At 41.2% G+C, this 15,560-nt stretch overlaps 2 protein-coding genes and 2 pseudogenes across 3 annotated transcripts in view; 2 read left to right on the top strand and 2 right to left on the bottom strand.

Moving 5' to 3' along the window:
* LOC134226033 (oocyte zinc finger protein XlCOF28-like) overlaps positions 1–13,352 on the bottom strand; it is a 41,387-nt gene extending 28,035 nt beyond the window's left edge. For both annotated transcript variants that reach the window (XM_062706546.1, XM_062706547.1), the window contains exons 1-3: positions 12,904–13,352; positions 11,376–12,435; positions 11,167–11,312 (exon numbers count right to left, since the gene is read on the bottom strand). In XM_062706546.1, the coding sequence (XP_062562530.1) occupies positions 11,167–11,312; positions 11,376–12,435; positions 12,904–13,189 (1,492 nt within the window). In that variant the 5' untranslated portion in view covers positions 13,190–13,352. The remainder of the gene's footprint in view (positions 1–11,166; positions 11,313–11,375; positions 12,436–12,903) is intronic.
* LOC134226024 (uncharacterized) lies at positions 2,182–3,587 on the bottom strand (annotated as a pseudogene).
* LOC134226023 (uncharacterized) lies at positions 7,434–8,384 on the top strand (annotated as a pseudogene).
* Positions 8,496–9,797, top strand: LOC134226022 (uncharacterized). The gene is made up of 2 exons (XM_062706535.1): positions 8,496–8,882; positions 9,107–9,797. Exons 1-2 carry the CDS (start codon positions 8,610–8,612, stop codon positions 9,695–9,697), a joined length of 864 nt encoding a protein of 287 aa, XP_062562519.1. The 5' UTR covers positions 8,496–8,609; the 3' UTR covers positions 9,698–9,797.
* Positions 13,353–15,560: the final 2,208 nt, after the last annotated feature.

Here is a 15,560-nt window from a genome sequence, read left to right as displayed (position 1 = left end):
AAGCAACCAACCAATCAACCATTCTTCCAACTAACAAATCAAGCAGCAAACCAACCAACCAAATAACCAACGAATCAATCAACTAACTAATCAAACAACCAACCATTCAAGCAAGCTACCAATCAACTTAATAACCAATCAAGCCATCAACCAACAAAACAACTAACCAATCAAGCAACCAATCAATCAACCAGTCAAGCAACCAACCAACAATCAAGCAACCAACGAATCACCAATCAAACAACCAATGAACTAAATAACCAACCAATCCAGCAATCAACTTATTAACCAATCAACCAAGCAGCCAACAAAACAACTAATCAACTAACCAGCCTACTAACCAATCAATCAACCTGTCAAGCAACCAACCAATCAACCATACTACCAACTAACAAATCAAACAGCAATCAACCAAATAATCAACCAAGCAATCAAGCAACCAACCAACTAATCAAGCAACCAACCAACCAACCAATCAAGCAACCAATCAACTAAATAACCACAACCAATCAATCAAGTAAAGCAACCAATCAACCAAACAAGTAACCAACCATCAATCAATTAACTAATCCAGCAACCAACCAATCAAGCAAGCTACCAATCAAACAACTAACTAATCAACCAATCAACCAACAAGCTAATCAACCAAATAAGCAACCATCCAATCAACCATTCAAGCATCCAACAAACCAACTAATCAACTAACCAGCCGACCAACCAATCAATCAATCAATCAAGCAACCAATCAACCAAATAACCTACTAATCAATCAATTAGGCAACTAATTAACCAATTAAGCAAATAACAATTCAACCAACTAACAAATCAAGCAACCAACCAACCAACCAGTCAACCAATCAAGCAACCAAATAAGCAACCAATCAATCAACTAACAAATCAAGCAACCAACAAGCTAATCAACCAAATAAGCAACCAACCAATCAACCATTCAAGCAACCAACAAAACAACTAATCAACTAGCCAGCCGACCAACCATTCAATCAACCAGTAAAGCAAACAATCAACTAATCCAGCAATCAGCTATTCAGGCAAGCTACCAACCAACCAAACAATCAAGCAACCAACCAACTAATAATCAACCAAGCAACCATTGAAGCAACCAACAAAACAACATATGAACTAACCAGCCGACCAACCAATCAAGCAACTAATCAATCAACCAGTCAAGCAACCAATGAACCAAATAACCTTATTAGTTGGTAAGATTGAGAACCAATCAACAATCAAGCAACCAACCAACCAAACAACCATTCTACCACCTAACAAATCAAGCAGCAACCAATCAACCGATCAACCAAATAACCAACCAATCAATCAAGCAATCTACCAATCAACCAATCAATTATTCAACCAACGAACTAATCAAGCAAGCAACAAAACAGTCGAGTACGAGACACTGAATACGACCACACAGTTGTGGTCGAAATACGTATCTGCAAAGATATCAAAATAATGGTAATAAAACTCGTCTTAGACGGTTGAACAAAACAGTATCAACTAACCAGCCGACTCGTCTTAGACGGTTGAACAAAACAGTATCAACTAACCAGCCGATCAAGCAACGAATTAACCAATCAAGCAACTAACCATTCAACCAACAAAGCAACCAATTAATCAAATAACTAACGAATCAAGTAACCAGCTAACCAATCAAGCAACTAACCATTCAACCAACAAAGCAACCAATCAATCAAATAACTAACGAATCAAGTAACCAGCTAACCAATCGAGCAACCTACTATTCAAGCCCACTTCCAATCAATCAAGCAACAAACCAATCAATCAACCAACCAATAAACCATTTAAGCAAGCTACCAATGAACTAGTGGGCCCTCCTTAGCCGTGCGGTAAGACGCGCGGCTACAAAGCAAGACCATGCTGAGGGTGGCTGGGTTCGATTCCCGGTGCCGGTGCGCGAGCTCTAGGTAATTTTCGGATTGGAAATTGTCTCGACTTCCTTGGGCATAAAAGAATCATCGTGCTAGCCTCATGATATACGAATGCTAAAATGGTAACCTGGCTTAGAAACCTCGCAGTTAATAACTGTGGAAGTGCTTAATGAACACTAAGCTGTGAGTCGGCTCTGTCCCAGTGTGGGGATGTAATGCCAATAAGAAGAAGACCAATGAACTAACCAACCAATAAGCATCTAATCAATCAACCAACCCACTAATCAAGCAACCAACCATTCAAGCTAGCTACCAATAAACCAAGCAAACAATGTACCAAGCAATCAACTAATCCACCATTCAAGCAACCAACAAAACAACTAACCAGCCGACTTACCAATCAACCAATCAAGCAACCAATCATTCAACCATTCAAGCCGGAGGGGATTCTTTCGGGAATCCTGGGGAAATTCATTCGGGATTATTCTTTAAAACGAGATAGTTTTTTTTCTCTGTACAATTCCTGAGCGTTTCTAAATTCCTTCCAATATCAATAAACCTAACTGCCAGCGGTTCCTTTTCGTGCTTTCCGATAAATTGCACACGCAAAACAACAAATTTACTTCGTTCCTGTTGGTGCAGGACATTCGAATCGTGCGTTTACTGTTGGAGTTGGTAGTAAGTCTTTGCAGGAAAGTTTTGCCGATTACGTTGGTGAGTCGCCTACGTTGGTTCCGGCAATGGCATATGTCGTACTGTTACGGGATCTGGATTGACCCGAGTGGGAAATCGATCGCGATGGAATATTCCTGGGAAATGCAACCGGTTGTCTGGAATAATTAACGGCTGGTGTAAGACTATTGAGATTCACCATGGTGTTATCCGTGATGGCATTTGTCTTTTCCGTCGAGGACGTCTTCTCGTACAGCGTCGTGGACCGCCTTGGCATCATGCCGCCGGCACTGGGCCCAACCGTCCGGTTGCCGTTGCCGGGGTCGAACTGGTGCTACGCGGTTTCGCCGGGCTGGAGATCGATGAATTATCTGCCGATGCGATGTGAATGGTTTGGAGCGGTTTGGTTATGCTCGACGCCGGCCTCTGGTTTTGTGCGGCTAATCTGGCAGTGTTCTCCTTCTTCTGTCGTTTGAAATTACTGCTAACTGACATCCGTTCCGAGATGCCACTGCTGGCCTTCGAGCTGTGATTATTACTGCCGGAGTTGTCAACCGCCGTGGGACCGGGCCCAATGGCTGCCGATGCATCGCGTTGTTGCCACCGCCACCAGGCAGCGGTCACTGCTGCTGTCGGTCCGACACGTAAGGTTACACTGCCACTGGAGGCTCGTTTGATAGGTTTTGTGCTCGATGCAGATATTAACATTATACTTCGATGCACACCTCGGTACCTGGGACTTTGCTCTTGGGGGTAGCTAGCGGCGGCACCCTCATTGCCGGCGATATTACGTAGTGACAGAGACGATCCGGGCCGGGAGCCGTCGGACTCGGGGTCCGTACTCTTTCTTCCGAGTAGCAGATAAATGGTCAAAACATCAACAACGCTCACGACAAGCAAACACTTTGTTTAAATAAAATGAATAAAATCAACCGAAAAAGTTGTGCGACACGCGAGGGAAAAACATTGAACTGTCATGACAGATGATGTCATGATGCAATAGACTCTGATCGTAGCCAAAAACATATCAGAGGTAAACAAAAATGAAAATGACAACTGTTGTCAAACTGACGTGGTTCGAATTGAGGGGCTTCTCAATGGTCGAGTGATTGTAATCATTGTAATCCGTCACTCCCCAGGGGTATATAGTGGTGCCCGGAAAAATGGCCACCCCTCCGTCTATGTATTCGTCAATGATAACATCCTATAGATCTCCGCAAAATGAAAGCACGGAAATGTGTTTGCATGAAGAGCGTTATAGGGTGACTCGGAAAATATTTTTTTCAATAAATTAATTTATTTAATAATCATTTTAATTAATAAACTAATAAAATTAATATTGTATTGAATGTAAACTATAATCACTACAGATCCGTACAGATTTTTACGGTGAATTTCCGAGCCGAACTATATGTTTTCCCGGTAAAACAGTGTGTATCGTGCTGGAGATTCGGGCACACAAAGATAAGTTGCACAGGAAAAGCACAGTGTGCAAAGTGTGGAAAGGGGCATGAAGAAGCAGACGGGTGCAATGGACCAACGCACTGTATCAACTGCCAGCAAGATCACGAAGCCAACAACAGGAGTTGTCCGGAACGGGAAAGGAGAATGAATATCATCCGGAACATGCAGCGGGAACGAGTGCCCTACGCCGAAGCAGAAAAGGACTATCCGAGGACGCAAAATAGGTACGAAGGACTGCTGGATGAGTCGGAATATCCGGATTTAGCGCATGTGGGGGTGGGCAACTCCCCATGCAGAGGAGCAGTGCCCAAACCATCAAGAGCCAAGGAACCTACACGACGTTTCAACAACGGATGGGGAATAAGAAGAAACGGAGGGACACAACGGAACTCGTGCAGAACGGATCCGCTCAGTCGGAGGGATAGCTGCTCGGTTGCCGAAGGTTTGCCGTCGTGTAACGATGGAAATGCTTTCAGGGTAACAGAGTTCGAGCGGTTCATCGCGCAATTGAGAAGAGATATCATGCACTTTTGCTGTGGGAACGAGTGGAGGACTGCAATACAGGCTTTGCGGAGAAAACTTGAGGAGAGATTGCAGCTAGACAGATCAGAGGTTGAAACTGACCAACTACTCATCGAGGTTGGCATGGAGCTCGAGAAAATACTTGAAGGAAGAACTACGACAACGAACATCCAGAATAATTCGTCCAATACTGTTAATGGGCTTTAAAACCCTAAAGATGATCCAACATAACATACAAAGTATAAGACAACCAGAAAAACGAGAAGAGCTTATATGACCTTAAACGATGCCAGCGTGGCAATTTTGCAGGAGATTTGGCTCAAAGCCAATGAAACTTTTACCTTCAAAGGACACACGCTTTTTTCCAAAAGGCGAACAGAAGGTTTTGGAGGAGTAGGAATACTGCTGGCAAACTCATTAGAAGGGAAAGAAATTGATCTTCCTGTTTTCGAACAATTAGAAATTGTAGGAATCAGAATACTGAGAGGCTTCGATCCTGTCAACATCTTTTCCGTGTATTTGCCTCCGCCAAGGACGTCAAACAGCGCACTTCGGGAGGAATTGTCAAAATTTTTCTCGATGTTGGACGACCTGGATGGCCAGACGATCGTAGGGGCTGATTTCAACGCACACCATGTGACTTGGAGTCCGGACTATCAGTCATGTAGCCGAGGGGGGTTGCTACATGGTTTCATCGAGGACTCACGGTTCATTTTGTTGAATGATGGGTCAAAGACGATGGTATCCACACCTGGTGGTAGAGACTCGGCGATTGACATTTAGCTGGCGACATAGGGTTTGACCAAGAAAACTTTTTGGGCGGTCCAAGAAGAAAAATTCGGAAGTGTCCACATGAGCATTGTTTTGGAAATCAGCAGCATCATCCCGATAGTAGAAAGGACTATAACCAGGATCAACAAAGATCGGCTAATCAAGGAGCTTAACCAAATGAGACCGCAGTACATTTACTCACCGGAAGAGATGGTGTCCGTTTTCGCTGAGGCAGCCTAAAAAACAAAAAGGCCAACTTTTTGAAAGTCTGGTGGTCCGAGGAGATTGCTAATCTATACGCAAGCAAACGGGAGGCCCTCAGGGACTACAATAGACAGCAAACGGAATCCAACTACCTACTGCTGAAAAAGGAACGAGCGCGATTTAAGAAGGCGGTAAGGAAGGCCAAACGGGAACACATCAAGGAAATGACGGACAAAATCGACGAGGCAACGCCCCCCCGACAGCTATGGAATATTGTCAAAGGAATTGACACAGCCTTAGCTGGGAAGCATCGGAAAGGAATCGAACTCACCCGCGATGAGGGAAAATCGTTCATGGATCACTATTTTGGAGATAAATTCCGTGAAATCGTCCTACCAACGGCATCTACGGAAAGAACTTTAGAAGGATATGAAATGGCAATCAAGGACGAAGAAGTTTTGTCCGTTCTACAAGATAGGAAGAAGCATTCGGCGCCTGGCATAAGTGGAATATCGTACGCGGTGTTGAAGCAATTAGGTTCGGAAAAGAAAGAAAAAAATAGCGTTTGTCACAGTAGAGATTCCGAAAGAATGGAGGTACACCGAAATTAGGCCCATACCGAAGAAAGCGTGGTCAGCGGAACTACCAAACACCATGAGACCAATTGCCTTAATCAACCTGGAGATCAAGCTGATTAACTCAGTAGTCAAAAACAGATTGACGGAAATCGCAACCTTGAAGAATATGATCCCGGAACTATCTTTTGGTTTCCGGAAACATGTTTCGGCGACAACATGCATAAACTACGTGGTGAACTCGGTGCAAAAGGCAAAGGAGGAACACAAGGAAGTTTTTATGGTGTGAGGATGGCGTACGACTCAGTGAACACATCACTACTCTTGGACAGCATGGCAAGGCTAGGAGTGCCGGAGAAACTAATCAGTTGGCTACATGAATATCTACGTCACCGGAGAATGGTTCTGCAATCTAAAGAAGGAACTGTAGAATGCGAAGTGTCGGAAGGACTTCCGCCGGGCTGTCCACTGTCACCTATTCTTTTTAACCTGTATACAGCGAGCCTACACACGTTATCGGACAACGATTGTGAGCTTGTTCAGTTTGCAGATGATTTCGCGGCCATCATCAAAGCAAATTCAGTCGAAGAAGCTGCAGGATTATGCGCGGAATTCCTGGGAAGATTGTTCGATAAACTGCAACAGCTAAACCTGAAAGTAAACAACAAGAAATCAGCAATCATTCCCTTTACGAGAAAAAGAACCGACAGGGTGAAGGTGAAGGTCCGTGGAGAGCAAATCGAACTAGTCAACACGCAACCTTATCTTGGTTATGTGCTAGACAGAGGGCTATCACACAGGAAGCACATCGAAAGCGTAAAGGAGAAAGCAGGAGCTAAATTAGGTCTTTTGAAAATGCTATCACGTAAATCGAGCGGAGCGAATCCTGAAACACTGGTGAAGATCGGAAATGCTCTTATTCGAAGCAGGATGGAATATGGTGCAACGGTCTTCGGAAATGCTGCTAAAACGCATCTGAACAAACTTCAAGTACTACAAAATGCGTACATACGGAAAGCAATGAACTATCTCAACAGTACACCAGTTCATGTGATGATAGCTGAAGCAGGCCAAATACCGATGGAACTGCGGGCAGAAAGCCTCACAAAAAGAGAATTAGTAAAGTCTCTGTGGTTTAAAACACCGCTGATGAAATTCATAGGAGAAACACTGGACAAGGAAATAGGCAACGAATCATACCTCACGGAAATCGCGGACAAACATGCGGATTTGCTGTTCCAGGTGCATCCGTCGGACAAAAATTTGCACTTCCTAACAAGGATGAGGTATTTCGAAAAGGTGGAGTTCGACAGATTTGTAAAGACCACATTGATCAAAACCATGCCCAAGAAAGAACGCACTCCGGCGATCGTGTGGCAAGCGATGTTCAAGGAAGCATGTCTAACACGGTACAAGGACCATAATAAAATCTTCACGGATGCCTCAAAGACTAGCACAGGAACGGCCTTTGCAGTATTTGATGAAACGGACTCGACCAGTATAGCCGAAAGCATCAACACAAACTTTTCAATCACGAATGCAGAGTTGCTGGGTATCCTGAATGCGATCGAGTTAGCTTAGCAAAAAGGATACAGCAAAGTGGTAATCTTCACAGACTCGAAGAGTACATGCGAGATGCTATTGAATGAGAGTCTACTCAAAGAAAACTACGTGCTTGGAGAAATCTACAAGGAACTTTAGGACGTCAGAGGGAATGCGATTAAAATCCAATGGATTCCGAGCCATAATGGAATTAAAGGCAACGAGGTAGTAGACCAGATAGCAGTTAAAAAAACCAAAGATAAGCAAACATTCTGCCAAGGAATTACACTGGGAGATGCGCTAAACCTTAGTTATAAGGAAATATGGGAAGATTGGAACCGCAAGTACAAAAACCTATCGACCGAGAAAGAAAAATGGCATTACCAGATAATGGAACAACCAGGAAAGAAAATTTTGTGCAAAGAACTACAGCTAAACACGGAAGAAGTCAGAATACTTAACAGAATAAGAAGTGGACATTGTTTAACGAAAGAAACGAAGGCTAAATGGAAATGGGAAGTTGGTGATCTTTGCGATTGGTGTGAAGTTACCGAAGACCTGAAACACATACTGTACGACTGCCCCCGTTACAACAACAGCAGAAACCAGTACCCAACCATAGAGTATATGAAGCCATTAGAAGAAACACTAAAAGAAGAAAATGAGGACGAAATGAAACAAATAGTTAAATTTCTAAAAGAAAACCACCTACACATCTGAAAATGTTAAGAACCACATCTCACACGGAAAACGGAACATAAACGATAGGGCAAAAGGATTGTCCAACACATGCAAGTGGCAAGATGGACCAATCGTGGTCTTAGCCAGTCAAAAAGACAAACCCAAAGAAAAAAAAATCACCTCAAAACCGCCTCATTTTTTTTTGTTTTTGCCGCAATTTGTTTTGTTTTCTGGATTTTCTGTGATATTTTATTTAATAAATACCGTAATGGGAACTAAGCATGTAACAAGGCTCGATGTGGAGATGAAACTAGAAGTTAACACCGAAGAATCATGTTCAAGAATGTTGCAAACGATCATTCAAGTGCTATTGTTCCAGCGTAGTCAAATTCCTTTCTGCTATGAAGTTTTCAAAACTATTGTGAACAAGCTCAAAGTGGATATGACCGCAGAAGATCCGCTCAAATGGGCAAACTACCAACTGGAGAAACAGCGAGATTTAGCGATTGAAATGCTGCATAATATACAAATTCTTTTCAAGGTAAGTGGTTTGCAGTTGTTCGAAATATGTATTAGCTCGTAGATGACCGGAAATTTGTGCCTAAGAATTTTTGTGTTTCAAAGTTTGTGTGGCCAAATTTCAAAATGTTTAAGTTTAAATCATTTTTCAATTGCAAGTCAAATTCAGTAGACTTATTCAGGAAAAGTAGGATTCCTTTGAATAAATACCCATTCAACAATTCTAAAATTTGACTTTTTTTTCAGAAACTAACAGAAATTGTGCGACATAGTGAACATGACATCCAAGCTATGCTATTATTTGGTTCCACTCTTTATACAGTAAAGGAAGCATTTATAATTAATATTCCGATAGTTGATAGAAAGCACTACCCTCAAAATCACCGACAAGGATTGGACGCCGCCATGAAACTGCTGACAAGGCAAATTATTCTATCCGAAGATCTCCGACCTTCGGGTCGCCTAGTAGGACCAACAAACATATTTATGGTGTTAGGAATGCCTTTATTGCACGAAACGGAGGGTCTTTCGCGGAATTGTGAATATAACTTGATCGAAGACTATCAACTACCGATAAATTGCCTCAAATACTTGATAAACGTAAACATTCGAAGAGAAGGTTGCGAAGGACTGGCATGTTGTAAGCAAATGGACGTTTTTAACGATTCTTTACAATGTTTAAAGATTGACGATTCTGGAAATAACTGTGGTGAAATCCTGAAAACTGCAGGTGATTTGACAAAAAGAGACACGATGTGGTACCAGATAGGAAAAGCCTTCAAAGGCTATAACGACGTTACGATTAAAGGAAAATCAATTTGGAATGCAGGATTGTAATCTAATACATGTTTCTCACCGTGTGCGTCGAAAATTATTAGACTTATCAATGTAACCGAACACAAAGACTGGCCTCAATAAATAGTTTTATAACGCTTTATTTACTTTTTTCAATTCTGATCATTCCCTGCGAATCCCTCGATGAAGAAAAAGATTTTTAAAAATTAGGTTTTAGGGTTTTACGTAAAACAAATCAAAACAAGGCACGTTACATTTTTTAGTGAAGAGTATTAGTCGGAAGACGCATTATCAGCAAAAAAAAATTTTTTTTTGCACTTTTGTTCTCAAGAGAAGACCCTTGAAAAATAACGCAATTTCGTCAAAAATCCAAAAACTAAATATACAAGAAAGGCAAAGCATTTTCCACGCTAATCACGCCATAATCTAACATAAGAGATTCAAAATAATTAATACCAATGGGAAAAAATATATCTTTGTCGTTTTTTAACGAATTTCAACTGAAAATCCTTCTTCCACTCGAAACCTACGATCTGTTCGTAAAAAAACTGTTCTTAAATTGACATTTCAAATGTGTTATGGCTTAAATTCATCTGAAGTGTTACAAATACCAGGGAATCATTTTTTTGGAATGCGCATGCGAAACAAGCAACAAAAGAGAACCAACGACAAAGCTTTGTTTTTGTCGGAAAAAAGAAAATAATGACAAAGATCTGAAAAAAAAATATCAGCAACTAAAAATAAGACAATCTTGTTGCTAACTTTTCATCACGTTATTTTGCATTATTTCTAGAGAACATTTCGGTTTTATGCTATCATAGTTTCTGCTTTTATGGAAATTTTCGAGAATCGAACAATGATTCCAAAATTAGTATCGTATTTTCGGAAATATCAGAGCATGCAAGGCAAATGATTCTTGTCATATTGTGTTTGGGTTCTGATAAAGGTTTGTCGCTAGTAGGTGCGTTTGTCAGTAACAAACTGTGTTGATGACAAAGAGTATATTGTTAGGCGTTGCTCGAATATTGATTCCCTGAATATAACCACTACATGGGAAATAATAATTAAAGCTCTTGTTGATAAACAGTAAAACATATAATTTGTTGGTTGTTGCAATATAGTTGCCACTGCCTTATAAAGGGTTAAAGTATACTTAGATAGTAGATTCTATATATATAAAAACTATAGTAGAATTTATAGATGAGTGAAATCATGGTTGGGTTCGTTTTTTTGACCGTGTACCAGGAGCATATGACATCACATCCCTTAATATTTTCATTGAAATCGTGACGTTTTTAGTATTATTATCATTTAGTATATTAAGTGAAAATAGCGCTAAAAGTCCGCCATACAACATTTTTTTGGAATTCCGCCACTGGAATGAGTTATTGGCTGAATACTAAATGATAATGAAATGTTACATTTACCTGTTACATTTATAAAAAAAACATGTTTTGGCTGTCATCGCAATAACTTTGAATGCCTATTTCAAATCAATGTTTTTTACTCACGCGTCTTTCCACTGTTACTTCCATGCAATTCTATCTGGTGCAAATTCATAGTAGAAGCCTTCCTAAACAGAAATCTACAGCCATTTTCTTCACACTGAAAAAGCTCCGTTCCATCATGAGTCGACATATGCTTCATGGCTACGATTCTGGAATAAGATAATGAAGAACATAAGTTTTTTTTTAAACTTGAAAACCTGTTGAGAACCAACCTGGATTTGAACTTTTTTTTACATTCACCACAGCAAAAGTAAGTATCTTTTCCCTGACGGTTGTACTGCTTGCGCTTGTTAGCTGAAACAGGTGATTTATAAGCATCATAATGCATCTGTCGATGTTTTAAACACTCCTCGATATCATCAAACGCATCCACGTCGCATTGAGGACATTCAAAGGACCCACTTCGAAAAGAATGGAACCTATCGGCATGTTCGGTTCTCAAATGCTCAAGCAATCCATTGGGATCATCGAACTGGTCAGCACAAACCATACAGGGCATCTGCCAACTGTCCGTTTCTGTTTTCGTTTTGTCGTGTAGCAACTCATGGCGAACGAGATTGCGATTGCGCTTGAAACCCGTCCCACAATGTCTGCAGACGAAGGGCCTCTCCATGGTATGGACTCGATAGTGATCGTTGAGTATGGTTTTGGAAGGGAACTTCTTTTGGCAAGTTTCACAGGTGTGCTTCCTTTCTAAGTGTTGCATTGTTAAATGCTGTCGTAGCTCGTTCTGACTGTAGTACTGTTTATCGCAAATATGGCATTTGAAAGATCTCCCCGTATGTCGACCTTCGTGAATTCTGAGGGAGCTCCGATCGGTGAACGTTTTCGGACAATAAGCACATTGATTACCCTTAATGTTTAGGTGAATTCGTAGATGCTTTTTCAGTGTGTTGCGGCCACGATAAGTATTCTTGCAGTATATGCATTCAACTAAAGGAACGGACCGATTCCCTCGTTTTATAAATCCGGACGTCGGGACTTGCATTGCTTTATCTAGCATTTGCTGTTGTTCTACGGTCAAACGACCGGGAGTGCTTTTGTTAGAGCTTTCTTGTTCGTCTTCTGAGATATGATCAATATCTAAAACTTCGAATTCGATTTGTTCCTCCCCTATAACACTTTGTTCATCGTCCAAACGTTCAACTAATGCCTCATCACTTTCTATGTTGCTCTGTTCTTCATCTTCCGTGGGTTTTTCATCGACATGATCCTCTTCGTTTCCGATAACAATGTTATCATTTTGAGCTTGTTCATTATTAATTGGACTGACTGTAATTTACGATAAATTAAATAAACTCCAAATTTCAGCTTATGTAACCAAGGCTGGTAGCAATTGATATTCCATTATAGAAATGCGTTTTACGATACGTTTATTTCGTATGGTAATGGGAAAATAAATTCGTATTGAAAAACCATAAGTGAATACAAACCATAAGTAGATTCAATGAAAAAATAGAGAAAACTTAAAAAAAAATATAAATAAACTTCGAAGGTTTCGGTTTATGTAATATATGTGATCACTTTATAATATACAGCGCAAAGATATTTATTGAGTCTTTTTTTTTTGTTAATGCAATGCATATATTTCCAATGAATTTAGTCTGAGTATACAGAACTCAATTTTCGTGGCACTTTATTGTTTCTACTTCATGGAAATTTCGTACTTCACGCCTGGTCAAACATTTTATGTGATACGCTACTAGCCCTGCTTCAGAACTTTATGAATACGATACATACCGATATTCCTCTCGTTCTGTAAATTGCGCACATTGCCCAAGATTTCGTACGATTTTTCACATTCTGCTTCAAATTGTACAAATTGATCAATGCAGTGGACACATTTGGCACATATATTGTTAGGATAGCCATCATTATCATCTATTTTGGCCAGTAGAATATCCAGCAAGGTTGCGAGGTGATCGTTCAGTTGAAGATTTTCGGTGAATATCGGCACACAGTCGTCCTCCGACAAGCAGAACCGGCAAAGGTGCTCAAATCTATCACGCAAACGATACAAATCCATTTGATCATTCAACGCTTCCACTTTAGCCAATTCTATTGAAACCAAATCCAATTCCGCAGAACAAATCTTTATATTTAAATTCGAAAATTTCAAATAAAACTCAAAATTGAACACTAATGACCATTCACAATCGCAAAGCCAAAATAATAAACAAATACCATTTCATTTTCCATGTTCCTTCCGCAAACATCTCAGCCGCAAACCAGGGGGTCACTCAACAGTATACGCCTACCTGCATAATGCTTCCCATACTTCAATACAAATTTTTCAAAACGACTTATCTGCTTTTGTAAACAAAGATTCAAACGTCGATTTGTCGAATCTGAGAACACTCCCACGCAAACCAACACCATCAACACATAGATGAAGACTTCGGCTACCGTTTGACGGTGTTAGTTTGCGTGGGAGTGCTCTCAGATTCGACAAATCGACGTTTGAATCTTTGTTTACAAAAGCAGATAAGTCGTTTTGAAAATTTAGTATTGACTTGGAAGGAAAGGATATCAAGAGATCTGGAATCTAGCGTGGATACTATAGATAGTAGAATCTATAGATGAGCGAAAGCATGGCTGAGTCAATTTTTTTGCCCGTGCACACGTGCATATGACGTCACAGCCCTTAACGTTTCCATTGAAATCGTGACGTCATGCTCGTTTGGAGACACGTTTGACAGTTCGTTTGGAGACAGAGGATTTATCTTCGCTCATCTATATATTCCACTATCTATAGTGGATACAATCTGTGCAACCATCAAGAAACAATATATCCTATTGTATACCGTACATTGTATGGTAATTCAATTGTTTACACTATTGAACCAATAGTACATTTTTATCCGAGAAACCACATTATATGGGGGACACACTTGTGGTATTCATACCATGGTACAAAAATCTTGAAATGAGTGCCATACCAATTATTGTCTTTATTAAAGATAGCCTTGAAATTATTTTCTTGTCGCCTTGTACCATGGTACGAATACCACAAGTGTGTGCCCCATATTAGTCAACATTCATTTTCATCTTAGAGCAAGATTACCGGTGGTGAGTTTAAGCCGTTTGGCAGCGCAGTATCATTACTTGACACTTTACCGGTCGCTACTAAACACGCTGCTATAACAGTAGCGCGACAGACAGGTGACCAAATTTGATAGCGCGATAAGAGCGCTGCTATTTGATGAACGGTCAACTGTCAAACGTCACCGGTACGGAATACAGCAACCGACTTGAGAGCCGAAAATAGTGACCGATACGGAAACGAGTGACGAAACTAAAATGAAAGCGCTGCGCGGGTGATTAAAATGCTCGCCACCGATAATGATGCTCTTAGGCTCGATCCAACTCCCTTTTAAGCCCTTACCCACACTCTTGTGAATCGAAGCGGTTTTGTCAAAAAATTTCTCATTCAGTCAGTCCGTAGTCCGCGGCGTCCGTGCATCTTCTTGCATCGCCATTTTATTTAGTTCGTTTTCCGCCGGTGAATGTAAAATTTAATTATGTGCATTTAACAATAACAGGACATAAACACTCTAGGTAGCTAAAATAGTTGTGGATTGAGAATTTAATGTTAAATGTATATTAAATTATTAATTATTAAATTACGGTTCTTCAACTTCAGCATAATCAACGTCCATAGCCCACACTCCGGAAGCACTGATGATGATAAGGACGCATTCTACGCGCAGCTGGAACTTGAGTATACGAGAGCTGCCCAAGCCACGACGTCAAAATCATCATAGGAGATTTGAACGCTCAGGTTGGACAAGAGGAGGAGTTTAGACCGACTATTGGAAAGTTCAGCGCTCACCGGCTGACGAACGAAAACGGCCTACGACTAATTGATTTCGCCGCCTCCAAGAATATGGCCATTCGTAGCACCTACTTCCAACACAGCCTCCCGTTTCGGTACACCTGGAGATCACCACTGCAGACAGAATCACAAATCGACCACGTTCTGATTGATGGACGGCACTTCTCCGACATTATCGACGTCAGGACATATCGTGGCGCTAACATCGACTCTGACCACTATCTGGTGATGGTTAAACTGCGCCCAAAACTATCCGTCATCAACAATGTTCGGCACCGACGACCGCCGCGGTACGACCTAGAGCGACTGAAGCAACCTGATGTCGCCACTGCATACGCGCAGTATCTCGAGGCAGCGTTGCCGGAAGAGGGTGAGCTCGATGGGGCCCCTCTAGAGGACTGCTGGAATACAGTTGAAGCAGCCATTAACGACGCAGCGGAGAACAACGTCGGGTATATGGGTTGAAGTCGACGGAACGATTGGTTCGACGAAGAGTGCAGACAGATTCTGGAGGAGAAGGACGCAGCGCGGGCGGTCGCGCTGCAGCAAGGTACCCGGCAGA

This window comes from Armigeres subalbatus, chromosome 3 (genome assembly GCF_024139115.2).
Source record: "Armigeres subalbatus isolate Guangzhou_Male chromosome 3, GZ_Asu_2, whole genome shotgun sequence".
NCBI lineage: Eukaryota > Metazoa > Arthropoda > Insecta > Diptera > Culicidae > Armigeres > Armigeres subalbatus.
Note: the sequence above shows the minus strand (reverse complement) of the source record. Positions and strands in the feature narration are given on the sequence as shown.